General features: G+C 46.5%; 1 protein-coding gene and 1 non-coding gene across 5 annotated transcripts in view; both read left to right on the forward strand.

Moving 5' to 3' along the window:
• Positions 1-289: 289 nt before the first annotated feature.
• Positions 290-396, forward strand: LOC112809010 (U6 spliceosomal RNA). The gene has a single exon (XR_003204487.1). It is a non-coding gene; the product is annotated as a U6 spliceosomal RNA (small nuclear RNA).
• A 2,084-nt stretch (positions 397-2,480) lies between these two features.
• NRG2 (neuregulin 2) overlaps positions 2,481-26,464 on the forward strand; it is a 181,671-nt gene continuing 157,687 nt past the window's right edge. For all 4 annotated transcript variants that reach the window (XR_012376747.1, XM_025852259.2, XM_025852262.2 and 1 more), the window contains exon 1: positions 2,481-3,818. Coding sequence is in view for 3 of the 4 variants with exons in the window: in XM_025852259.2 (XP_025708044.1) it covers positions 3,128-3,818 (691 nt within the window). In the remaining variant the exon portion in view is untranslated. The remainder of the gene's footprint in view (positions 3,819-26,464) is intronic.

Here is a 26,464-nt window from a genome sequence, read left to right on the forward strand (position 1 = left end):
TCTGTGGGTGCCTGGGTGGCTCAGTCGTGAAGTGTCTCTCTTCGGCTCAGGTCATGATCCCAGGGTCCTGGGATCGAGCCCCGCATCGGGCTCCCTGCTCGGCGGGAAGCCTGCTTCTCCCTCTCCCACTCCCCCTGCTTGTGTTCCCTCTCTCGCTGTGTCTCTCCCTGTCGAATAAACAAATAAAATCTTTAAAAAAAAAAAAAAAAAGGAAGAAAGAAACCCAGCTCCGCCTGACCCCAGAGCACAAGCTCTTTACCACTACTCTGTTGTCAGAAATAGAAGACTGGCACTCGCTTCAGCAGCACATATACTAAAACTGGAACGATACAGAGAAGATTAGCATGGCCCCTGCACAAGGATGACATGCAAATTTGTGAAGCGCTCCATATTTTTGCCCCACATCGGGCTCCCTGCTCGGCGGGAAGCCTGCTTCTCCCCCCACCTCTGCTTGTGTTCCCTCTCCCGCTCTGTCTCTCTCTGTCAAATAAATAAATAAAATCTTAAAAAAAAAAAAAAAGAAATGGAAGACTGAGTACAGTCCTGGCCATGTGTGATCTTGAGTAAGTCCCTTTTCCTCCCTAGGACTGTTTGCTCCATGGGAAAATGTGAGGGTGAAGTTAGCAATATTCCTCATAGTGGTGTTCTGTGATGTAGGAGATCATGATCTATGAAAACATAAAGGGGGACATTGAAGGGGCCAACAAGGTTGGCCTGATGCCTTTAAGAGAGATGACTTTTGATTCTTTTCTTCCTTCCCTCCTTTCCTCATGGAAGATTTGCTGCTCTTTATTCTATGCCAGGCACTGTGTCAGACATCCCTTTGGATAGGGCTCCAAAGACTAATAGGACATAGTCCCTGCCATTAAGGTGCCTGGTCCGATGAGTCTAATGCAGACCCACTAACAGCTGCATTTAGTATAGGTCAGTGCCGTAATAGGAATATGTACGAGGCACATGGTTACACGGAAGAGGAAGGGATTGATTCCATCATGTTATATGTGTGGTGCTTGGGATGGAGGTGGATGTAAGGAAGGGAGGGATGAGGTATAATGCTGAGCTGGGCCTTGGGGAAAGAAGAGCCTTCCAGATGGACAAGAATGAGGTGAGGCTTCTGGACACAAGAGACATTGTAGGCAGAAGCACAGCAAGAGACGACCGTTGCGCTGGATTCCTAGGGTAGGGGGCTGGCTCCCACGGTATGGAGCTGGTTAGGTAGAGGGAGCCCAGGAAGAGTCAGGCTGAAGAGTTTGGACTTGACTCCTGAGAGCTGTGGCATGGCCAACTGATATTTATGTTTTCTTTCTTTTTTTTTTTTAAGATTTTATTTATTTGACAGAGAGAGAGACACAGCGAGAGAGGGAACACAAGCAGGGGGAGTGGGAGAGGGAGAAGCAGACTTCCTGCTGAGCAGCCCCCCTGATGCGGGGCTGGATCCCAGGACCCTGGGATCATGACCTGAGCCCAAGGCAGACGCTTAACGACTGAGCCACCCAGGCGCCCCTTACGTTTTATTTTTCGAAGGATGACTCTGACAGGGGTAGGACTGGAGGAGGCTGATGAGGCAAACAGTGGGGAAACTAGTTAGGAGGCTTTGCAGTAGTCCAGGTGAGAGATGATGAGCACTCAGACCTAAGGCAGGGTTCCTTCACAGCAGGGTTGGAGAGGAGCTGGATACATTGGAGATTTTTTAAAAGGTAGAGCAGAAGGACCTGGTGATTGACTCGATGAGGGAGAATAAGAAGAGACTAAGGGACTTACTGGAATGGATCAGGAGGCCAAGTATGAAACGCTGCCATTAACAATTATAGGGAATTTGGAGTGGGTGGGAGAAATAATGTTATTGGCCTTGGATATGTTAAGTTTGAGGTGGCTCTTAGACAGCCAGCAGGAAAGGTCTAGCTAGCTGTGTCCTTCCTTTCCAGAATAGCAGTCCAAGCCTGAGCCAGACATCCCTGGGCCCATTTCCTGCGAGGCCCAGGCAGGGATAAAATTCTCCAAGACCTGAGTGGAATTCCTGAGTTCCACATCCTTCAAGGATATAAGCTGGGAATTGGAAACTCCGTAGATCCTTATTGATAGGAGGCGAACGGATCGTGGATTTGCTTTTTTAAACTCAGACGTTGGCTCCAGTGGATCAAACTCTCCTGTCCCTTGCAAGGACCAGACTTTTAAAAAAGACACCATTTCCTATGGAGCAGCCTCTGGCCCTGACAGGCTCTGGATCTCAAGAAGCCCCCACTTCCCTTAGGGAACAGCTTTTTTAAAGGAAGATGAGGTCGCACAGCGTGTAGCCTGGTCCAGCCTGGCCGCTGCAGAAAGCCCAGAGTCTTGGGGACTGGACCCTCTCCCAGCCACCAACCTTAGTTAGGTGTCCTCAATGCCGAAACAAGACTGTACGTAGCCCTAACTCTTTCCAAAATGACGGGACCGGAACCCTTCCCCACCTCAGTTCGAATCCCTAGAGCTCACTAGGCGGTGGCTGGGCCGAACACGTGGGCTCCATTAGGGGCCGGCCTCTAGGGTCCTCCGGGGGAAGGGGACAACCTAGGAGGAGGAAGGCTGCTGGCCCGCCACACCGAGCGTGGTAATCTCCCTGGCGGCTCCAGTCCGCCGCCGAAGGCAGGGGCACGCCCTGTGACCCACTCTCACGTTCATAGGACCGTGCCAGAATCCCTTTTCTCTACTCCGCCCTCTCCTCCCGCACCGTCCCACTGTCCTGCCCATAAATCGGACGAGCAAAGGTAGCAAGATTTCCTCCCGCGCCCCTGCGGGCCGCGAAATCGGGCGCTAAAGCAGTGCAGTCCCGAGCTTCCCCTGCAGAAGCCGCGCTCCTCGCTCGGTCCTGGGGTTGAGGGGGCGCGAGAGAGCAAGTGGGCGGGCGTCCTATTCTCCGCATCCTCCTCCAGGTCCTGGCGCGCAGGGTGGGAGCGCCGCGCCGCTCCGCGCTGCGCATCGCGGCCCGCTTGCCGCCTGCCCCCTGCCCTCGCTGGGCCGCCTCCCCCGGCTGCCGGTGGAGGGCTCCGAGGCGCTAACGTTACGCTGTTTCCGGTTTTCTAGCGGGCTCTGTTTCCCCTCCCAAGGCGGCGGCGGCGGAGCGGCGGAGCCCCCCAAATGGCCTGGCCAGATGCGGCAGGTTTGCTGCTCAGCGCTGCCGCCGCCGCCACTGGAGAAGGCTCGGTGCAGCAGCTACAGCGACAGCAGCAGCAGCGGCGGCAGCAGCGAGAGGAGCAGCAGCGGCAGCAGCGGCAGCAGGAGCAGCAGCGGCAGCAGCGGCGGCAGCATCTCCCGTCCCGCTGCGCCCCCAGAGCCGCGGCCGCCGCAACAGCCGCAGCCCCGCAGCCCCGCAGCCCGGAGAGCCGCCGCCCGCTCTCGAGCCGCAGCCGCCGGCGGCATGAGGCGCGACCCGGCCCCCGGCTTCTCCATGCTGCTCTTCGGTGTGTCGCTCGCCTGCTACTCGCCTAGCCTCAAGTCGGTGCAGGACCAGGCGTACAAGGCACCGGTGGTGGTGGAGGGCAAGGTACAGGGGCTGGCCCCAGCCGGCGGCTCCAGCTCCAACAGCACCCGCGAGCCGCCCGCCTCGGGTCGGGTGGCGCTGGTGAAGGTGCTGGACAAGTGGCCGCTCCGGAGCGGGGGGCTGCAGCGCGAGCAGGTGATCAGCGTGGGCTCCTGTGCACCGCTCGAAAGGAACCAGCGCTACATCTTTTTCCTGGAGCCCACGGAGCAGCCCTTAGTCTTTAAGACGGCCTTTGCCCCCATCGACACCAACGGCAAAAACCTCAAGAAAGAGGTGGGCAAGATCCTGTGCACTGACTGCGGTGAGTCGCCCCCTCCCTCTGCTAGAGAAAGGGGGGAGGGGCGAGGTGGTGGAGAATGGGGGTGGGGCGGGGAGGTGCTGCAGGTGCCCAGGCCTGGCAGCGCCCGGCTGCGGGGGAGGAGGGGAGGGGGCTGGGGGGGTGGGGCCGCCCCTGGGCCGGGCACCTGGCACGGGTGGGTGAGGGGGTTGGGGTTGGGGAGAAGGAGGATCAGGCTCAAAGTGTGCCAGGGGTGGGGGGCGGGGGAAGGCGCTGGCCTGTGCCAGCAGCGATCTGCGGCTGATGTATGGCATGTGGAGCTGGAAAGCTGCCATCATAGCCCAGGAGCGGCAGGAAAAACGGAGAAGTCCGGGTGGTGCTGGCCCGAGGCTCGGTGAGTCAGGAGGGACACTCGGAGGCCTTGCGCGCTCTGCTCCGAGGGGCCTGCCTCACGCAGGCTGGCCGGGGTCTGCAGGAGCAGCTGGGCAGACTCCCAGGTGGTGAGGGCCTCCGCTGACAAGTTCTCCTAGGGAATGATGGCCCCCCGCCCCCTCCTTCCTCTCCTGGGCTCCGGGTTCTGCTCATCCACACCGCTGGCGCAGGCAGAGTTGGACTTTTCTGCTACTGTTTTCCGTCCTCCATGTGGCGCGGGGTGTTTTCTCCATCGTGATTGCCTGTCTTTGCTAAGCGGTTAGCCCAGCCTTCTCTTACCCTCCAGGAACCGGGGAGCAGACACCCCTTTTGGCCGTCTCTGAGAGATTTGACTAGGTCTGTTGGTTGTGATGACAATGAAATAGAGTAACTTACTTCTGCTGAATGCCGTTTAAGTTCAGGCTCTGACATCTTACTGGCAGGATGTGTTTGACTGCATCTCTCCTCTTCATGATGTTGGGCGCTGCACAGGAATGCAGGTGATCAGAAACAGAGCACTGAAGTCTGTAGATCTCTGTAGCAGGGAGTGGAGGTCTCCCACGTCCGGAGTAAAAGAAATAGCAGTTTGAGAGCTTTTGTTACTCCTCCCTGAACCCAGAACTTACTTCTCAGGGAGATATTTCAAACCCACTTGTCCCCATACTGGAGTATTTGGTGCTGGCTGGTCTTGTGCTTATTCCTGTTGGGGTTTCTTTCCTTTTGTCCCGGCTAAGGCTGAATGTGGTGCTTGCTGTGTGACTCTGGGCTGGGTAATGACTGAATTATGATAGATGTCCTGGACGTCACTGAAGTTGGCATGTTTACCAGTTTACCAATCGGTTCTAGATAGGCTTTGGGAAGCAAAGAATGTGGAACAGCTCAGAGGAAGTTTTGCTGCCCTCACCTTTTTAGATCAATACCTTTGACTTTTGGAAACTTTCCTCCTCTTTCCCCCTCCCCCACCCCTGTCTTTCAAGAGACAATTTTTAATTTAGTAGTGGTAGTGTATCCAGGCATTATGTTAAACTGTGGCCACTTTAATCAGAAGAATCTCGAGGTATCTTAATGAGGAGGGAAAAACTTTGGTGGTAAGGGTGATTTATCTCTCTGACATTGTTCTGAGGAGTATTGTTGACTGCTCTTTAATGTTGGTTTTATGTTCTTCACTGTTTTATGATGACAAGTCGAGACCAGTTAAGAATTCCTAATTTTTTATTCCGTTAAGTATTTTATCTGAGATCGCGTAGGGAGCTGTGGAACTGTATTGTGCTGTGGGAAATAGATAGTAAAAACATTTATTGAACCTTGTCCAAGGACAGCTTCTGTTTTGGTTTTCGGTGAGCTGCTCCTGAATATGCACAGTGCACATCACCACATAATCCCCTAGTCTGGTCCACTGAGACCCAATGGTCTTCGTCAGATAATCTCCTGTCTTCCTCCTCCTCCTTTCCCCCTTCCCTCCTTCGCAATTATACCTTGTTTGTTTTGGTGAGAGTTTAAGAGTTGAATAGTTGAATGTGGAGATCATGAGAGATGTGGAGGTCAGAACTCTTGTCTACTTTCAGGTTACGATCACCTCATTTTATTGAAGTAACATGTGTGGGACTAGTTCTCAGAGAGTACCACAATCCCTGCTAAAGAGAAGGCCCTCACACACTGCAAATTGTCAAGAAGCAGGAACAAGTATGGAAGTAAACACTTCAGAATGCAATTTGGCTTTCCGTTGATAGCATCTAGATCTCTGTCAGTTTGGGAGGGGGAGACTTTATATAAGCGGATTAGAAATTAAAGGACATATTTGTGAGAGGAAACTTGTGGAACTGGTGGTTATATGCCGGAAGGGCATAAACTGCATTTTCTTATTTTCTACTATGGGATTAAGGAAAACATGCACTGGTGATGGTATATTAAATAAGGAAACAAAATCATCCTAACTAACCACAACACCTTCCTTGTGCTCAGCAGGAAATAACTAACAAATTCATTTTCTGTTTTCTATCTCTAAAGAAAGCCTTCTGGGCCACCAGGTCATTGGGAACATTTTCTCCTTGGAGCAGATTTACCCATTGCAAAATAGGGAAACTGGCACTCAGAAACTGTCATCATGCCCGTTACATTGAGCAACTGTGGTTGAATTGTTACTTTGTTTAGCCAGTTTCAGCTCCCAATGGTGTCTGGATTCAGAGAGTCCTGGTTCTTAGGGAGATCATCTAGAAAGGTGTGTTAGCGTGGGTTAGGACTTTGGGACAATGTATCATATGGAGGGATGTTGAGATTAAAAGCTAACACATGCCTCAGTAGCATCAATGAGGGGTCCTAGTGGACCCTTTCTAGAAGGCCCTCATGAATGGCTAATTTCACTGCAACTGTAAAATATTGATTTGAAGCCTGTGAAGTCTGGCTGAATATCTGAGGGGTATTTTTATAGATCACATGTGTATCATTCATCCAAAATTACTACCTCTGGTGGTAAAGAGTTGAGTAAAATCTTTGCATTTCTAAGAAGCTTGCGTACAGGGAGGTGTTTTCTGTGCCTTCTGTGGAAAGGAGAGGAAAAAGAGAAAAGAGTCTTAGGGATTAGCAACCCTGTACAATGCTATAAAAGCATCCTGTTCTGCAAATAGTCCTGCATTTTTAATGATGGTTGCATATATTTTGGTATAATCACACCCTATCTTGTTGCTTTCCTATATATATGGTTTTAAGCTGTTTCCTTGTAACAGAGACACAGCAAATAGTGTTAAAAAAAATCATTCTTCCTTTGGGACTTTCTGATTTGCAGTTTTCTTCCAATGTATAATGTTCTTTGTTGTTAAAGATGGAAAAGGTGTATCCCTGGAGTGGGGCGGGGGGGACTTTACATCCTTTAGGATAGTTTTTTAATTAATTTGACAACCAGATTCACATATTAGAGGAAGGTGGTTCACAAAATTCAGCATAGCAAAAGCGACTGCATATTTTTAAAATTCTGTTTATTTAAAGACTCTTTTCTTCCCCAGCCAGCTGGAAACCCAGCTGTGCTGCAGCTTGAAGATGGGAAAGTGAAACTAGTCTAGAAACTGACCATTCCTAGTGATGAGGACAAGGCTTGGTTATAGAGTTAAGGGGCATAATTACCATTATAACGTCATGAGTTCTTTTGGTGGCTGCTTTCCTCAGCAGATTGCAGTTCTTGGGGGCGGGAACCATGTCTTATCTTTGAGGTCTTTTTCCTACCTCTCCAAGCCCCCCGATGTTGGTACTGTGCCTGGTGTATACAGGGACTCTCCTAAGTGTCTTTTAAACGGATGAAGTCAAGTGAAGTTAAAAAAGCAAACCTCCAGATTAATACTAAAACAATCTTAACTCTCTGATCTGTGACACCAAGTCTTGTTCTGAAAAGCTCAGTTTGATGATAGCCTTTACCTGTCGCTATGGGAACCTTTTTTCCAAAGGAGTCGTTATCAACTAGAGTACTTAACCACAATGTGCTTAATCATTGTGCTGATTAGTGTTAATGGGATTTGAGCAGCGGAGAATAAAGGTCTTGCTGGAGAGGACCCTCTTTTTTTTTTTTTTTTTTTTTTTTTGGAGAGTAGATTACCACTCCCTCACCCTCAAAACAAAAATAAACAAAAATAGAACAATTACCCGTTTGAATTAAACAAATATTTTGGGAGCTAGAGAGGGTGGTATATTAACTAACTAGGTGACTAACTTCTGGGTCCCAATCCTTTTCCATTTTTTATCATCTAGGACATTTTCATTTTATTTCCTAATAGCAAATGCATCGTTAGGTTTTTTTCTTTATAAAATTGTATTTACTTTTTTGAATGTGTAATATATGCCTCAATCCAGAAAGTGCATATGAATATATGGTCAAAAGTCTCCCTCTTACCCCTGTCATCAGCTACCTATCCCTAAGGCAATTGAAAAATAACATACTCTTGGGCGCCTGGGTGGCTCAGTTGGTTAAGCGACTGCCTTCGGCTCAGGTCATGATCCTGGAGTCCTGGGATCGAGTCCCGCGTCGGACTCCCTGCTGAGCGGGGAGTCTGCTTCTCCCTCTGAACCTCTTCCCTCTCATGCTCTCTATCTCATTCTCTCTCTCTCAAATAAATAAATAAAATCTTAAAAAAGAAAAGAAAAAAGAAAAATAGCATATTCTTGAAATGTGTATTTCTCTAAGAGCAAAAGGTTTGTCAAAGTAGTCTTATGTTTTTCTCTTAACAGATGGACAATGTTAATTTTGCCATTAAGTCAATTTTATAGTAAATTCTTCCCAAGTAATATATATATATATATATATATATATATATTTGACCTAACCCAAGTTCTTAATCACTACCCTACCTCACAAATATAACCGTAGGGTCAGGAATGAAAATACCAAGTTGTTTTTCAGATACTTTGCCATTAAGAAGTTTTCTGTGACAGCGAATTTTGTGAGGAGTCTTCACTGGGATGCTCAAAGGAGAGAGGCAAGGATTGGTCCCTGAGCTTTAGGGCAGCAGATCTGCCGGTACCACAATCCCTACTGTTTCACCCTCTCGACAGCCTCACAACAGAATCCATGTGGGAAATCACGTGATTCCATATGTGCAAAGAGAAAACCCCACAGTGCGTGATTGCTTTGATTTTCATTTAGAAGTTGAGCCAAAGACTCCAGTTGCTGATGAAGAGTTTGATTTTGACCGTATTCCTATACAGCTGGTACAATTCTAGGGGGAATTATCCACTTGAATACTACTTTGAAGTACGTTTAAGGTAACCGATTTGAACACAGTGTTAAAATTTCAGAGTGTCAGGGAATTGCCACTTGAACACTGAGGAAAAAAAGCAAACATGGAAATCCAACAGTGGGAAGTTTTAACCCTCTAAATCCTGGTGGCTTAGTGGCATCTGGCAATTTTGCACATTGATTTGGAAGAGGAATGACAGTATCAATGAAGTTTCCCCTGTGTTGTCTTCAACAACCGGTTCTGGGGTCTTTATTTTGAAGGTCTGAAGTGGTGGTAGTATAAATTGAACCAAAAGTAAAAGAAATTTCCCTCCAGATTTTGAGTTTGGATGGATGCGTATGAAATGTGGATGTTTGTCTTTCTTGTTTCTAGTAATTAACCCTCCTTTCCCACTCACTTATTGGAATTAGCATATAGAAATAAAGTCAGTTTATGAATTTCAAGAGATCGTATAGGGAATTTTAGAAAGCTTTAGAAAACTGGGCAAGGTAGGTGAATTGGCTGGTGAAGTGCTGAATTATGACAAGTTTGTGAAATTAGACTCCTTTATTTTATTTTTTTAAAGATTTTATTTATTTATTTATTTATTTATTTATTTATTTATTCATTTATTCATTTATTTATTTGACAAAAGTGGGGGAGAAGAGAGAGAGAGAAAAAAAAACAAGCAGGGGGAGGGGCAGAGGGAGAGGGAGAAGCACAAGCAGGTTCCCTGCTGAGCAGGGAGCCGGATGTGGGGCTTGATGTGGGGCTCAATCCCAGGACCCTGGGATCATGACCTGAGCCGAAGGCAGACGCTTAACCGACTGAGCCACCCAGGCACGCCCCTAGACACCTTTAAAAACAACAGTGCACACAGGGGAATCTTGCTGAACTAGAGCTCCACGGAAGGCTATAGGAACCATAGCAAACCTGGAGGTTGATTAAAAGGCATTAGGATGACCTGCAAGAGGACATCCTGTACTCAAGCAAAGAGCTGGGAAGCTTTTGCCAATCTGGGGTCAAAAGACAGAGATTTACATTGACGGAGAGCATTTGCTGTTAATCAGCTGTGATATTTTTTCATAATTATGAAATGAGGTTAAGTTAAGGAGCCTTCTTTCTCTGGCTAGTTGCGTCCGGCCAAGTGAGGCATATGAACTCCATTCTACAGCAACATTCCCTTCCCACTCTGTGCTTGGAGTGAGATCCAAGTAGCCTCTCCAGGGACCTTCTCTGGGACAGAGCCAGTTAGCTCCTCCCTGTGCCTCTGCTCAGGACCTGATTGTGCCGCTTGCCTCCTGGGCTTGGCTGGAGGTGGTTAATCCTCCATTTACCCTTGCAGATGTTTCCAGTGTGGCAGAGTATCCTAGAGGTTTCCGTCTTTTACTAGCAACACGGACCCCCAAGATGTGATGTTCAGGTTGCTTTTTATTCTGTCTTCAGAAACAGAATCTTTAATGCTTCTGTCTTGCTCTCATAGATTTCCTGCCTTGTGCTGATGACATTGGCTTCCCCCTTCTTTCCCTCCCTGATCTGTTTATTCAGACTGAGGATCTGTCTTTGTCCTTTAGGCTAGGATGCTTTACTTCATCTTGATCTTGATATTGGTCCAACTAACAGAAGCCAAACTGAACTAACATGCCTCAGAACTGAGTGAAAGGAAAGTCACCACATGGCTAAATACCTGGTCCAGCCCCTGGGAGAGTCAGGACATCATTAATTCGATTATGACAATGATGCCTTTTGGTATCCTGAAGTTGTATTCGTAAAAGAGCTTTGCTTCAATTCCATCTTTCAAATGTTTGCCCCAACAAATATTTAATATAGGTGGTCTGTTTAAAGAACTAGGTATTTCAGGGTAGTTGTATCAGACACAGTCCCTCTCATCAAGCAATTTACAATCTACAAGTACAAAGGTAGAGTGGCACTTCAATTCAGAATGCGATAAGTGCCGTAAGATATACCAGTATAGTGCTTTGGGGAGCAGGGGAAGCATCTTAGAGGAAAAGAAGATCATATTTAGAGAAAGCTTCTTGGAGAAGTAGTTTGAGATGGGATTCTAACATTCAGAGATAGTTGAGGTAGAGGTGGTTTAGGGATAGAGAGAGATGAAAAGATTGATTAAATTGCTTGCATGCGGAGAAAGCAGTATTCTCTTCAGCAGAGGAGTATACTTAAAGTATACAAAGTAACCAGAATGAAAGGGAGAACTGGATAAGGAGTCTGGAGAGGTAGTGAGGGTGAGATTCTTTCAACTGTCTTAAATGCCAGGCTGATGACTTTATTTGTAATTATGTAAGTAGTGTTTGAAGGCTTATGTTAAAAGCAATTCAGTAATGTTTTGTAGTTATTGGTGGATGGGTCTTACACTTATTTCGTTAAATTTATCCCTAAGTATTTCACATTTTCTGGATGCTACTGTAAAGGGTATTTTTGTTTAATTTTGTTTTCCAGTTATTAATTGCTAGCATATAGAAAGATAACTTATAAAATATTGACTTTGTATCCTGTGACCTTAAGAAATTCATTTGTTAGTTCCAGTAACTGTTTTTGGTAGGTTTCTTAGGATTTTTTTCTATGGCTAAGTTGTCAGTGAAAAAAAGACAGTTTTACTTTTTCCTTTCTAATCTGTTTGCCTTTATTTCTTTTTCTTTCCTTATTGCACTGGCTAGGACTGCCAAGGACAGTGTTTAATAGAGTAGTGAGGACAAACATCCTTGTTCTAGTCATGGTGGAAAGCATTCAGACTTTCACTATTAAGTACGACGTTAGCTGAAGGTTTTTCATAGATGTCCTTCCTTAAAAAAAAAAAAAAGTCTACTAAGTGTGTGTAATGACTAAGAATTTGGACTCTACAGCCAAATGGACCTGGATTTGAAAACCATCTTCTGCATTTTCTACCTGGGTGATGTGTAAATTACTTTCTGTGTCTTAGTTTCCTATAAAATGGGGATAATGATAGAGCACTTAACAGGATAGCTGTTCGTATTAAATGAGATAATACATGTAGAATGATTAACACAGCACCCAATAATAAATGTTTAAAAATAGTTAATTATTAACAAACTCTTACTAGACCAATGTGAGCAGGAAGACTAGTAAGTGAAAATTTTAGGTTCTAGAAGTGGACTGCAGGCAGGCAAGGGGAAAATTTTCACCAACCACTCTTATTTTTAACTCAGATATTCCTATTTATCTCAACTTGAGAGTCCCTGGGCTGGACTGGTGGAGGTGGTGATGAGAAAGGAGTGGGTTATGTGCGTGGTTTCAGTGTAGGGAAGTTCATGTGAGTTCAGGGTCTGAACGCTGGTCCTGTGGAAGTCCTAAGTAGGCTATCAGTCTTCCTGTATCCATGGGTCTCTGTTGGTCAATATTCTGAGAAGCCTAGAGATAGATACTGCTTTTCTCTGTTTCACAAAGGGGATGACTAAGATCCATTCTCCAGATGTTCTTAGGAGGAGCTGCTCAAAGTCCTGGAAAATGGCTGAAAGTGTCCCTTCCTTCCTTCCTTCCTTCCTTCCTTCCTTCCTTCCTTCCTTCCTTCCTTCCTTTCTTCCTTCTTTCCTTCCTTCCTTCCTTCCTTTCTTCTTTCCTTCCTTCCTTCCTTCCTTCCTTCCTTCCTTCCTTTCTTTCTTTCCTTTCTTCCTTCTTTCTTTCTTTCTCTCTCTCTTCCTTCCTTCCTTCCTCTTTCTCTCTTTCTTTTTTTTTTTCCCCCAAAGAAAGCAGGTCCCTGATTCATCCTGCTTTGATCTGGGGGTTTCCAGCACTGGAGATAGGTTCACACTGCATCATTCATATTCTCTCTTTCCTTGTTTCTATACTGGGTTCGTGTGGATCTCATGGCTGACCAGGGTCAGAGGGGTAGAGGTGTGGGCATATAAGAGGTGGCATTTTTGGAGTTTGTGGGGCTGAATTTTAATTTTACTTAATTGATTGATGTGTGGAACCTGATGAAAAGTATGAATCTTTGCTTCTTAAATGTTTATAGGACAGAAACTCCTTGCTTTGGCTTCTTCCTCTAAATATTTGTTGGGTCGGGCGCCTGGGTGGCTCAGTTTGTTAAGCGACTGCCTTCGGCTCAGGTCATGATCCTGGAGTCCCGGGATCGAGTCCCACATTGGGCTCCCTGCTCAGCAGGGAATCTGCTTCTCCCTCTGACCCTCTTCCCTCTCGTGCTCTCTATCTCTCATTCTCTCTCTCTCAAATAAATAAATAAAATCTTTAAAAAAAATAAATAAATATTTGTTGGGTCTTATTCTGGGCTGGCCACACAACCCCAAGCTCAAGTTCTCCCCATTCTTTTCTTATTCTTAGAGTCTTAGTATTTATGGCCTGTATCACGTATATGACACTTATCATTTAATGCCATGCATTGTTAATTACCTTTTGATGGGTCAGTATCTTATCTGTTTCACCTGATTGTAAGATCTCTGGGGGCAGTAACTTAACGTATGATAAAGTAAATATTTGATTAATGGCCATTACCAAGAAAAAAGGGAGTAAATGGGTCTTTTTGCTTTCTCTACTGCCCACTTTTACCCTAGATAAATTTCAAGGTTCCTCAGATGACAGCCCAGACTAAGGGACTAGAGCAATCATAGAAAGTAACCTCAGACGTTTTGATAAAGGGCAGAATTTGGTTTCTCTGTTATGTTTCTGTTCAGTTTTTTCCCCTTGATAGTTCATAGCATTTTGCGGGTAATTCTTCTCTTTTCTCGAGCTTTAGAATTATGACTAGGTGGTTTCCCTCACACGTTAATATTTTGGCTTGCGTTTCCTTCTGTGTTTTGGTTAGTTGGCATTCTGTAAAAAATCCTCCAGTTTCACTTTGCCATAGGAGCTTTTGGGATGTTCCCCATTCGGGTTTCTCACTGGAGTGTCCAGTTGGACTCGGTTACTTTGACCTGCTCATGCTGCAGGCTGAATACCTTGAAAGGTAAGACGTATGACCACGTGTGATCTGTAGTAAGCAGAGACCACAAATTAGGTGTTGTTGTACCTCTTTGCCTAGTAGGCAGCTTGGGGGATTCTGGAGGCCAGGACTCGTTCTTACATCATCATTGTTTCCTCAGAGGGTGGGGAGGGGGATCCTAGTGTTTCTTCATGTCTCTCATTGGCATGTTCATCCTTTCCCATATCCTTGTAATGAGGCATTTTCGTCTGTCTGCTTGGCTAATGTATTGGGTGAGGGTTGGGGGTGGCTCTCAAGGGGACTTTCTCTTCTAGCTCAGAGTGCCTAAGGACCACTCATCGCCACTTTGCACAAGGCTGTGGCACGCAGCTTCCTCGATTCAGTCCCTTCCACTGGTGCCTGTGGCCATAAGTATAATCTCAGTACAGTGCCTCACTACAGTTCCTTAGACCAGTGATGAACTTTACAAACACTGCCCAATTGAGGACTCTCTTTTGGAGGAACTTTGTATGGTTTCAGAGAGTTTATTTACCAGTCAGGATGGAACAGGTAGGTTAAGGAGATCTGTCATGCCTGACTTCCTGTCTCTGAATGAGAAAAAGAACAGCAGGACTATATCCAGTGCAACTTTCCCAGTATTGTCATTGGTTGATTGGATTTCAGGGAACGAAATAATAAAAAGAAGAATTTTTTTAAAAGGAAGAAATGAATCTTGGACCACAACATGATCCAACTGTCCCAGAGTGAAGCTAAGGCCTACAAGTGAAGAGTTTCTTTCAAAGGACACTGGGGCTTCCAAAGGCAGCTTGTCTGACTGCTTACTCTTAGTTGGTTTCTTTTTCATAGTCTATTCATTTGGATTTACTTCTGAACCTCTGGGGTTCCAACTCTCCTACCTTACCCCTCTGTGCTCCCTACTTAGGTCTACTGTCATACTTGCTTTTGTCTTCATCGTAATAGCCGGTCCTCAGCCCCTAATCCCAAGAACCAGAGAAGTTTCCAGAAATTTCTAGTGCAAACTTTCCAACACTTCCTTGGACTTTAGGTCTGATGGACCTAGTGGAAAGATAATGAACAAGGCCTGGGAAAGGGACCTATGAGGCTAGAACCACATATGACAGATCTGGTTGAGTTCCTCTCAGGCCCAGTTCTTTTGGATAAAACATGGTTGGTTGGTTTGTTTTTTTTCCCCAAGCAAGCCTCTCCCATACTTCCAGGTGTCATTTGCGAAAGGGAATGCTTTCTCCAAAAAGGTTAGTAACATTCACAGGGCCCCCTAGTGACATGCATGTTAAATTGTCTTGACCAAGTACTGGTAGTAATCCTTTGGGATGGCACCTCCCAGGGCTTGGCCCAAGTGATTCAGTCCATTACTGAGAAGATCCTAGGATGTGGAGCCAGGTAGAATCATACTCTGGGCCAAGCAAAACATTACCACCTCTGAGAGAAACTTCTTGCTACTGGGAAGGAATCTAACATGTAAGTTGAAGAGAGGTACATGGATGGCCCCCAGATTCGGAGGGAACTTCCTGTCTTTGTTTCTCATTATGCAAATTATTTGAGTAGGTTTCTGCTGTGCGGGGTGTGCGCTCATCTAACTGGGAGGGCAAATGGGAGCTGGAGCTGAGAAGACAAGTTCCCTTGGGAATATTGTTTTCACCTCTCCCAGTTTCCGCCTCAGCTTCTACTTTGCCCACACTGGATGTGGGCTCCTTGCTTCTTCTGTGTGGGGTCACAGCCTAGGCCCTCTGGTGAATGAACCTTAGGCCTAGAGCTTGTTGTACAGAGTAAGGATTAAAGGCGTTGGTTTTAGATTTGTCTGTGAAGGGATGACATCAAGTAGTTAAAAGGTCCCAGGGGTTTGATGGTCTTAACTGGGCCAAGCTCACAAACCATATTTTTTTAAAGTAAGGACCCAAGTTTACTTTTCTCATCTCTGAAGTTAAATAATAGCCTAGCCATTCCAGAGGAGGAGTGCATGTTGTCATTGTTGTTGTTGTTTTTTTTTTAATTTTATTTATTTATTTGAGAGAGCGCGAGAGCACAAGTGGGGGGAGGGGCAGAAGGACGGGGAGAAGCAGACTCCCTGCTGAGCAGGGACCACACTCCCCAACCCTGCCCCAGCTCGGGACTCGATCCCAGGACCCGGAGATCATGACCTGAGCCGAAGTCAGACATGGAACCAACTGAGCCACCCAGGCCCTCTGGTGCATGTTGTCATGGGAAGAGGAAAGTAGAAACGTGCACTACTGCTGCCCTGGCCGTATGTCTCAGAGGGTAATCCCTCTGTGGGTGCTACTCTTTATTCTATGGGTCAGAGATTCCTTTCTTCAGGAGGGTTTGTGACTGACGACTGTGAGTTTGGGGAAGGGGTCATGGCTGGATTGCTATTGACCCGTTCACCCTTTAAGGCCGAAGCCGCTCTGTGGCTCCTGCCAGGGGTCCCTCCAGTGACATTGGGCTGGTTGTGTTTGGTTTCTTCCCCTCCCCCTTCCTTCTGTCGTCCCATCACTGGCTCTTCTTTTGACCGCCTTGGGAAGGGTACAGTTCCTACCATCCTTGGTTCTCTTCTCAACGTAAGGAGTCTGTGCTGAAGTTTCAACTATGGACGGCACCATGGTTACGGCGCCGGCGCCATGCTCCAGGCTCAACTCTGAAGGGTGGATCTCGGCCCTCTGACTTCCTAGCTATATAACTTTGGGCAAATTAATTAACCTCTTTTTGCCTCATACTAATGGGGCTAATACTAATGGGGGTAATACTAATGGGGTTAATACTAATACCTACCTCATGACATCGGGGGAAGATTTCAGTGAGCTCTTCATGTAAAGTGCTCTGAAAAGTGGCCACGTGGAGAAAGACATTGCAGGCAGGCTAGCGGCAAAATCACTGTTAGAGATGTGCTGCTGGTGTGGAAGGAAAATGGCTTTGGATTCAGCCTGATACTTATTAAAATCCTGGCTCCACTCCTCATTAGCTCTGGGAACTTGGGAGAGTCGCTTGATTTTTCTGAGTCCCCATTTCCCGCTACCTGTGGTACATTGTTTTAGGCATCTGTTGCCGCATAACAAACCCCCCCAAAATGCAGTGGCTTCAGACTGCAACCATTCTTTGTCATTATCTCTCACAGTCCCAGGGACTGACTGGGCTCAGCTAGGAGGTTAGTCTCCTTCATGTCCTTTGTGGTCACAGGGTGGCTGAGCAGTCCGACAGACAGTAGCTGAGACTGGGTCACTTCAGAGTTTCCTCTTGACGTGTCTAGAAGTTGTTGCTGGCTGTTCTCATCTGTGAGCTTAGCTGGGGTTAAGGGCCAGGGACCTCACCTGGGAGTACCCCAAGAGAGGGCCAGGCAAAAGCTGAGTTGTCTTTTATGATCTAGCTTCAGAAGTCACTTCTAGCACATTCTGTTTGTTAGAAGAGAGTTAGTTACTAAGCCCCGACCAGGTTCAAGGGGAGCAGAATTAGACTACTTCTTGGTGGAGGGATTGTCAAAGACTTTGTGGGTATGTTTTGAAACCATTACAGTCGGCTTTCTTTTTTTCCTTTCTTTTTAAAATTTATTTGAGAGACAGACAGAGATGGAGTGACAGAGGGAGAGGGAGAGGGAAGAGAGAATCCCAAGCAGATTCTGCACTGAGCGTGGAGCCCGAAGTGAGGCTCGATCTCATGACCCTGAGGCCACGACCTGAGCCGAAACCAAGAGCTGGAGGCTTAACCGACTGCACCACCCAGGCGCCCCTACAGTGTGCTTTCTGGTCACAAACTATTGATATGAAAAATATGCTCAACCTCACCCAAAATCTTCCTTCTTCAGAAAAGTCTCATCTATTAAGGCACCAGGCACAGGCTCAGGGGCTGGGGTCTCACTCTCTAAATCAGGTGTAGGAGCAGATGAGGCTTCTCTAAGTCATTTCCATGGGTACAGCAACTTGAGCCTTGCTCCTCTTGACTCGAAGAAGTGAACTATAGAAACAAGTTATCCGAACCCCCCCCCCGCAACCCTCCACTGCCACACAATGCTGGAATAGACATAGGGGAACTGCTATAGAGGCCCCTTTTTTAAAAAAATTGGTAATACATAAACATTTTGGAGTGACTTAAATTTTGAGATAATTTTAAACTTACAAGAAAGTTGCAAAAATAGTACAAAGACACTTCTTTGCCCAGCTTCCCCAAATTATACAACCTTGTGAACTTATCAAAACCAGGAAATGAATAGTACTATCTATGTAATACTATTAACTAATTTATAGACCTTATTCAGATTTTGCCAATTGTCTTACCAATGGCCTTTTCCTAGTCCTGATCCAATCTACAATCTCCTATCATAATTAGCTGTCATTTCTCCTTGGCCTTCTATCTGAGGTAGATATTCTCCCTTAGAAAGGGGGAAAATGCAGCCCCTGGTGCGTTAGCAGTTCTGAAATCCCACCGGGCATGTGAATAGGCTCACATCTGGGAATGATTCTCCACTATTCTGGGTTCTACACCCTATGGGCTCCTCATTTTGCCCTCTAAATTATCCTTCCTTTCCCATAAAATACAGCCTGTGTCTGCAGCTAAGGACTTGTCTCAGTGTTCTGTGTTCTTTCAGATGATGGTCAGTCAGATGCAGCCCCCAAGGAGGGGGTGCAAAAAACCCACAAAGCTTAGTATAGTCACCGGTCCTAGAGAAGGGGTCACTGCATTACACTCAGGGTCAAGAGGAAGTGCCACGTTTTGGTCAGATGGCTCAAGACAGAAAAAGCGCAGACAGCATTAGGCCAGAGGCCTTTTGGGATTTCCTTGGGAATAGAGAGCCAGGGCAGGGTGAATTTTTTAGGCTTGGCTAGTTTGAAGAATTCTGTTGGACTCTAAGCTATAGGGGTGGTTGGTGCCTGCTTGCCTGGTCCCTGGTCCTGGGATGATTAAGGGGCAGATAGAAGAGGTATGGCTCTGAGTTGGTTAGTTTGCATATCACAGGCTTGCTCCTGATTGAGTGCTTCCCTGTCTCTAGGAAGTGGCCAGCCCTGATGGTGCAGTCTCTCCAGACAGAAAGGGTTTTTAAGATGTCAAAACATCCTATTATATAAAAAACAAAAACTCTTAGAGAGTACACTCAGCCAGCTCCTTACTTATAGATGTTTGGGGGCCCAAAGGCTTTTCATTTTGTAGTGCTTGGTCCCTTTGAGACCATGTTCCTACTAGTACACTTCTTTGTAAAAATGTGCGGTTTGCCTATGAATCTTATCGGGGTTCCCTACATTAGACAAAAGCCACACTCTCAAATCTTACCAAGACAAGCTCTCTACTTTGAGCTCCCTGGGGACTGCTATTAGACATCACCCTTCAGATTAGTGGAATCCCTGTTCTTGAATGGAAAGGACCTCTCCTTAAGATCCTTAGAGGGCCTTTTGTCTATCTCAAAGGTTGAGAGGTTGCTTCTTAATTTTTCTGAGGTCTTAACAAATGATACCATGCAAAGAGCCTCAAACTGAGTTCATTATCCCCTTACCATATCCTGTGCTATATAGGATGCCCCCATCTTAGGTAGTGACATTGATCTAGTCTTCCAAACCATTGGGAACCTCAAAATCCGTCATCTTTGGTTCCTTTCTCACCTTCAACCCCTGTGTCCAGTACGTTGTCAAGTTCACGACAGTTTTTACTACTGCAAAGTTTCTTCAATCCAATTCTTACCATTCGTGTTGCTCTAGTTGGGTACTTGTATGTCACCTAGACTGTCACAGTAGCTGCTAAATGGAATTCCCCATTTTTCAGAGTTTCTGCTCTCTTCTATCACCTTTCCTGGAATTAGCTTTCTAAAACAAAGTAATTATGTCTGCCCAACCCGGAAGTCTTTATTAGCTTCTTATTGCTTATAGAATAAAGTGAAAATGCCTTCACATGACATGCAAGGACTTCCACGGTGTCATCCCACCTGCCTTTAAGCCTGCAGCCCACTCTGGTACCCTTAGTCTTTGCTGCAGCCAGGATGGACTGTTTTGAAAATTTGGGGAGACATTTTACATTTGTCTTCCTTAATGCTTTTGTGCATCATTCGGTTTCCTTGGTTTGGTGTGCTTTTCCTTTCTTTCTCAGTCAGTTGCTAGCCTGCTCATCCTTCACCGTTCAGCTCAGATCCCACTTCTCAAAACTTTTTCTGATCCCCTCAGTCTGAATGAATCATGGCGTCCTTTATGATTCCGTAGTGGTTCATAGCTCTTCTGTAATCATAACGGTCTATTCTATCATTTAACGTAGTCAAATCGGGAAGCAGGAGATGTGTGTGTGGTCCCTAGACTATGAGCTTCTTGAGTGTGAGATGGAACTGCAGCAAAGGATGTATCTGACTTATTTTTTCGTGCCTTAGTTAGATTAGATGGCTAACAACTGCCTGATGACTTGAAGAGAGAATGAATTTTACTTTAGGATTAGAACTGGCCATTAGAATAAGCATCTGGTTCATGGAAGGAGATTGGCCTAGGTATATTATGCGTTGGCAGAGATACACGAAAGAGGTACATTGAGGCAGCTACTTTAGATGAAAATAGGGGGTTGGTTTAGTTACAGAGCTCTATGCTGGACTCTTCACTAGTATTGTTGCTGCTGTTTATAACAATAAAAACCAAATCTCTGATGTGTGGTCTAGACGCTGTGTTTTATTAGCCTCTGTGGGAAACACCTTGATTATCGGGGGTGCTAATTCCTAAGGACCTAAGATTATTCAGGGATAGGAGAATTTGGCTGTTTTGTATGCCAGTGTATGCCATGGTACTTGGGATATTACAGGATCTCAACAAATATAGTTGAGGGGAGAGTGAGTGAAGAAGTGATTTCTCCTCCTCTGTGACTCTAGGGTACCTACATGTGCCATTCGCAAGGATCCTAGCTTGGAGAGCCAGTTCAAAATCAGCCAAAGTTAAGAGAAGTCTCATTCCTCACGAGTAATTTATTCAGGGTCCTCTTGATACTCAGAGCTTTCTGCATTGCCACAGAGGAGTGGGACACTGGGGCGTTCGGATGTAGACATAAGTGATCAGTGGCAAGGGAATGGCAGAATTGCAATTGAAATCAGGCCATCGGAAGTGACAGGAGGTTCTTTTAGGTGGCCAGGAGGAGAGTCTGGGCTGTGTCCCTAGTCCAGGAAGAGGAAACTATTCAGACATTGTCAGGTGTTTGGTTGTTGTGCTTTTACATTATGAGAGCCCTTCCTGGAAATCAGTCTTCCCGGGCCCAGTCTCAGCCCACTGCTTTCTGTATGACCTTGTGCAGCCTGTGCTCACACCCTGGGCTTTGTTTTGAGCTGACAAATGCTGGTTTCTCCTTCAGCTGTGAGAACTGGGGAGGAGAGAGTGTTACAAGCCAACTAGGTAAGTGGCATGGCATCAAAATAGAGCCTGCATGGGTTTCTAGCTTTTCTTTAGAAATTTTAGCAAAATCCCAGACTGAGGGACAATCTGGACGTCTAGAGTACTGAACTTCTCTCTTGAACCTGGACTTCCCTGTCTTCCATTCTGAGGATCAAATCCGAGCAGCCTCCCTAAGTCTGTGATTGTGATAATTGGATGGGAAGGATTGGGGCAATTTAGGAAGATGATGGGGGCCTGACCTCTTCCTGCCTTTGAAATCCACAGAGGAAGGAAAATGGGGAAAATGATAAATAGTTGATCAGAAAATGGGGAGTGCCCCTCCTAAATGAGGACAGCTGGCTCGGTGATAAAAATGTTTTGCTGTTAATGGCCCTCAGGACCAGATGCTGTGAAAACAGAAGTTAAACTTTGACTTTGGGCAGCTCTCTCCACGCAGGGAGGGCAGTCTAACCTCTTCTCTGCCCTTGCAGGGCCGTGGGCTCCTCTGAGGAAGTCTCAGGAGTCTTGAGAGAGGGGACTCATTGGGTCCAGGTTACTGGATTCCAGGGGAGGGATAGTTTCAGTTGACAGGGGCCTCAGGGCATGTGGGTTTTGCATCTGCTTGACCTTTGGCTTGTCTTGGAGGCTCTGCCTGCCTGCCTGTTTTCTGTAGGGCTAGCTCAAGGTGACCTCTCTCCGTTCCGTAGATAGGAGAGTTGGCCTGCTTGGTCTCTTCCTATCCCCGAGAAACCAATTTTGCTACAGGACTGGGTGAACCATATGGCAGCCTAGATTACAGTGATTGTTGGCGTTTGTCAACAGAGAGAGCAGGCTTTTTGGCTATAGCAGATCCCCCAGGTAGGGTTGCCACACCATCTGTGAACACAGCATATAGGATCAGCTAGATGGGTATACGGTCCCATTCTCATTCACTCCCTGCCCCCTAAGCAGAGGGAGAGGTAAGTTTGCCATCAAATATTGGCCGATAGATATATACTTTTGCTCCTTTATTGTTATTTTCTTTGAAGGAAGCTAGAGAGGTCTGGTAGTCATGTTATCTTACACTTGAGAGATTTACAGTCTAGTTGAGGATATCAGATTAACATGAATCAATAGCACGTGACATAAAGCAAAAGATATATAATAATTGCAAATAAGGAAAACAGACTATAGAATTCAGAAATGGGGAGGATCCGTTGGGGCTGAAATTTTCCAGAACAGGGTTAGGACTGGAGGTTAGTCTTGAAGAATGAATAGGTTTTTGGGATTTAGGAGGATAAGGGAAAGGCTTCTAGGCCCAAAGAACAATATGAACAGAGGTAGAGACAAGCAAGATGTCTTTACAGGACCATCAGGAGATAAGTGTGGTTGGGGTAGAGATACAGGGGAGATAAGATTAGGAAAGCAGGGCAGGACCAGATTAAAGACGGTCTCCAGAGACAGGCTAAGGAGCATGGACTTGGTTCTGGAGGTGATATGGCCCCATTGTAGGTACTGGAGCAGAGATATGATATGAAGGGAGGAATGTTTGCAAATACATTATATACACAATTCAGAGTGGACTGGAGTTGGGGAGAGATATATGTTCCAGAGATCAAGGAGGGAGTTATAAAGTCCTTGAAGCCCTGGCAACTGGGGGAAGAGGCAGGTAAACTATGCTGTTCCTTTCCAGAATCTGTAAGGTTTGATCAGGAGCTGGGTAGCAGCTGGGAAAGGGGTCATGAAGCTGAGAAAGGGGTCAAGGTTTAATCTTGGAAAGCCGGGAAAAATAACAGTGCCATTGGCAGAAATGGAGAACTTGTGAACAAAAGGAATTTTAAGGAGGAAAATGATGAATTGGCAATGATTTTATTTACTTAACAATGCTTCTGTGACACTTATTATGAACTTGGCACTAATCACTTCATCTTAACTCATTTGGCTCTCATCATAACCATATAAAAGAAATACTTTGCTATTTTCTTTATTGCAAAGGGGAAAACTCAAGCATGGAAAGGTTAAATAATTTGCCCAGTGTCATGAAGCTATCAGTAAATATTCTGAACCCAGGCCGTTACTCTGGGCTCCCCTTTGTTAATGGGAGACCCAAGCAGAAACTGTAACAGACAGTAGGACATCAAATACTTGTTAAATGCTTCCTCTGTGCAGAATTCTTTGCAGGAAATGTAAAAATGGGCATGACATGGATATAGCATTAAGGAGCTGGTACAGTTCTAGGGAGGGACGGGCACTTGTCCAGTGGTTGTTAAAGGGCACTAAGTTTTGTACTACAAGAAGGTAGCACATCAAGAAGCAGGGGGCAAATGCATATGTGGTTAGAGATATCAGAAAAGACTTGAACAAGAAGGAGATGGGATTGTAGATATACCTTGAAAGATGGGTCAGGTTGGACTTTGATAGTTGGGAGTAGGGGAAGACCATTCCAGATAGAGAGCAAAGCTTGAATAACATCATGGAAGAAAGAAAGTTCAGAACATATTCTGGGACCAGCACAGGGCACAGTAGCTAGCTCAGTCAATGTTTGCCCTGGGATGGGAAGTTGCGACTGCAACATAGAGTTGGACAGCAGGGAGGGAAGGCTGGCTCCCTGGAGAGAGGCCTGGAGCCCATGGGAGAGGAGCGTTGGAAACATCAAATTGCAAGTCCACAGCATACAAATGAGGAGGTGGGGTAGCTGATGCCCTGAGGAAAGAGAACTCCTGGAGGGAAGCTGAGAGCTGAGGATGGAGCCTTTTTGTTTTATGCATGCAGATATGTAAGCTATTCTTCCTTTGGGATGAGCCCGTGGTTGTTTATCTCCTAGATGGGGAGACCATTTCTAGCTCTCTGCCTCTGCTCTTCAGGGGTCTCCGAGCCACCTGGAGTAAGTGCATTTCTGATTGTCCCTGTTCCCTGAGTAGATGTAGCCTGGGATCCTAGGCCCCTTCTGCCTGGACTGAGGAAGGAATGAATATATGACACCATAGGCAGGTTATGGGTGCAGAGGTGATAGTTCAGGGACTCGTGGGTTCCCTGTGTGGTGTGAAACTTACGTGGTTGAGATTGCTTTCTCTGACATCATGGGCAGTGACTTCTAGTATTCCATAGCCCCTTAGGCCTTGAAGGATCATTCTAAGGAAAGCTGTTGAGTAGGGACAGAACTTGAAAATACAGAGGTCAGGCACTACTTGTGGACTTCTTCAGTGGACATTGCTGGGGTGATCGAACCTCACACTTCATCTCATGAAACAGAGAGCACAGTCCTCGGAGCGAGATGTCACTTTGAACACCCCAATTTGCCACTTACTAGCTCTGTGACCTTGGGACGACTGACCTTTATGAGCCCGTCTCCTTAACCGGAAAATAGGGTTGATGGTATTTGCTTTTCTCTCCTAACAAGGGTATAAATCATGTCTGTGAAAGCGCTTTGAGATTGCAAAGTGCTGTATCAGAATGTGCTGTTATTATTACAACTACTAGCTGTTTGCTCAGTCTTCCAGATTAATGTCCTGAGAGTGCCTTTTGCATAACCTCTTCATAGTCCCCCTGCCAAGGACTGAAAGGGTAGGGCCAGAGAGCAGGGGTCTGAGGCACGGCATGGAGTGTCTCCTCGGGCAGACGTATCCCATTCCATTGGCCCTGGGAGGCACTTCCCCTACCCTGAACATGCAACATCTCGGAAACTGGGCCGTGGCCGACAGCTGATGCCATGGTGGACGTGATGAAATCAGCTAACTCTTGTCTTGGAGCCAGGCGAGCCACATACACAAACTCTTCTTTTTTTCCTACATGAAAAGCTATTTTATCTCAACGTTTGCTAGAGAAGATCTCACTGAAATGCAGGGGGCATTGTGCTGCCTCAGCATTGCAGAGCTCCCGCTGCCCTTGGGGATCTTGCCTGGTGTCATGGTCAATCCTTTCTCATGGTCCAGAGCTCTGCAGGCAGAAGTTCGGCTGGAACGTATCTCTCTTGATCTTGGCATGTCTCCTGCTTCTTGACTGGTGGTGGGGGGATCTCTCTTGACAATTTTGTCATCACTTCCCGCTTCCTCAAAAAGTGGAAGGCAAAATGCGTTTTGGTTAATGGGACGGTTTATATTAATTGGGGTTGGACTGTGTTGGGCTCTGGTGTTAGAAGGTGAGGAGCTGGGTCTCCTATCTCTGTCCTGCAGACCCCTAACCTAAACGCTTCCTGCACCAGGACAACCACTATACCCTCCGTGGAGCTTCTCTTCAGGGTGAATTCTGTTCCTGTTTTCCTGTACCTTTTGAAAGATCTTCAGATTCAACTGCAAAGTCAGCGCTCCTTTCTTAGTACCGACTCTTGTGGTTTCAGTCTTTTATTGACGGTGTGGGTGCGGACTTTCCACCTTTCCGTCGAATGGGAAGGAGACGCCCAAGCCACCGCCAGCTCTGGCCAGCTGCTGCAGGCTCCGAGAAAGTGTGGCGAACTTGCAGTTATGAATGCAAACGCTCAGGTAAAGGTGGCTAAGAAAGAGACGCTGACCTTTGCTGAGCATGTACTTTCACAGACATGACTTCACTGGATTCTCCCAACAACCTAGGAAGGTGGCCTTCTCTTCCAGATGTTACATCCAAGAACCTGAGGCCCAGAACCATCGGCCACGCTAGTTAGAGGAGATGGAGCTAATCTGAAACCAGGCTCTCCAGGCAGAGCCAGTCTGAAAACAAAGAGCAGTGATAAGGGGATTACTTGCACTTACTGATTACCTAGACATTCTCCCGCCCCCTCTCCCCGGCCCCCAGCTAACGCGGAGAGGCAAGAGATGACTGGACAGTGTTCTTTGAAGAGTTCTGGGGGTTTTTCCCTGCCCGATTCTGGGCATGGGCTGGTGACCATGGCCCCTGGTTGGAGCTGTCCTGGGTCGCTCAGCCTCTGATTGGCCCTCCGGCCTCCGCTTCCAGAGCCTCCCGATTCAGGTCAGATGCTGCGTGGTGCCCTAGAAATAACGGGGTTTCTAGCCCAGCGTGCCTCCCTGGAGCCCCTGGTCCTGCTAGGCCGGCGCTTGCAGCACCTCTCCCGCTGCCCCAAGCTGTGTTTATTTCTCTTATGTCATTTGCTTGTTATAGGCAGTCTGCTAAGTGTCAGCTATCATTTCCCCGTGGTTCCCCTGCCTTTTCTCCTCCCTGTCTTCCCCAGTGTTTTGGGGACTGTGGGCGACAGGGACCCAGGAGGCAGCACTCTAAATAGGTTCCTTGTACAGTTCTTCATTAGGAATTAAGCTTTTCTCTTGATTTTCCCTTGGGGACGAGCTTTTGTTAGAAGCACTGGTGCTGTCGATGAGGATCCTCTCTGTGGTCCAGGGAAGGAGT

The sequence above is a fragment of the Callorhinus ursinus genome, unplaced genomic scaffold (assembly GCF_003265705.2).
Source record: "Callorhinus ursinus isolate GAN/ISIS: 27379988/994484 unplaced genomic scaffold, GSC_fseal_2.0 scaffold83, whole genome shotgun sequence".
Taxonomy (NCBI): Eukaryota; Metazoa; Chordata; class Mammalia; order Carnivora; family Otariidae; genus Callorhinus; species Callorhinus ursinus.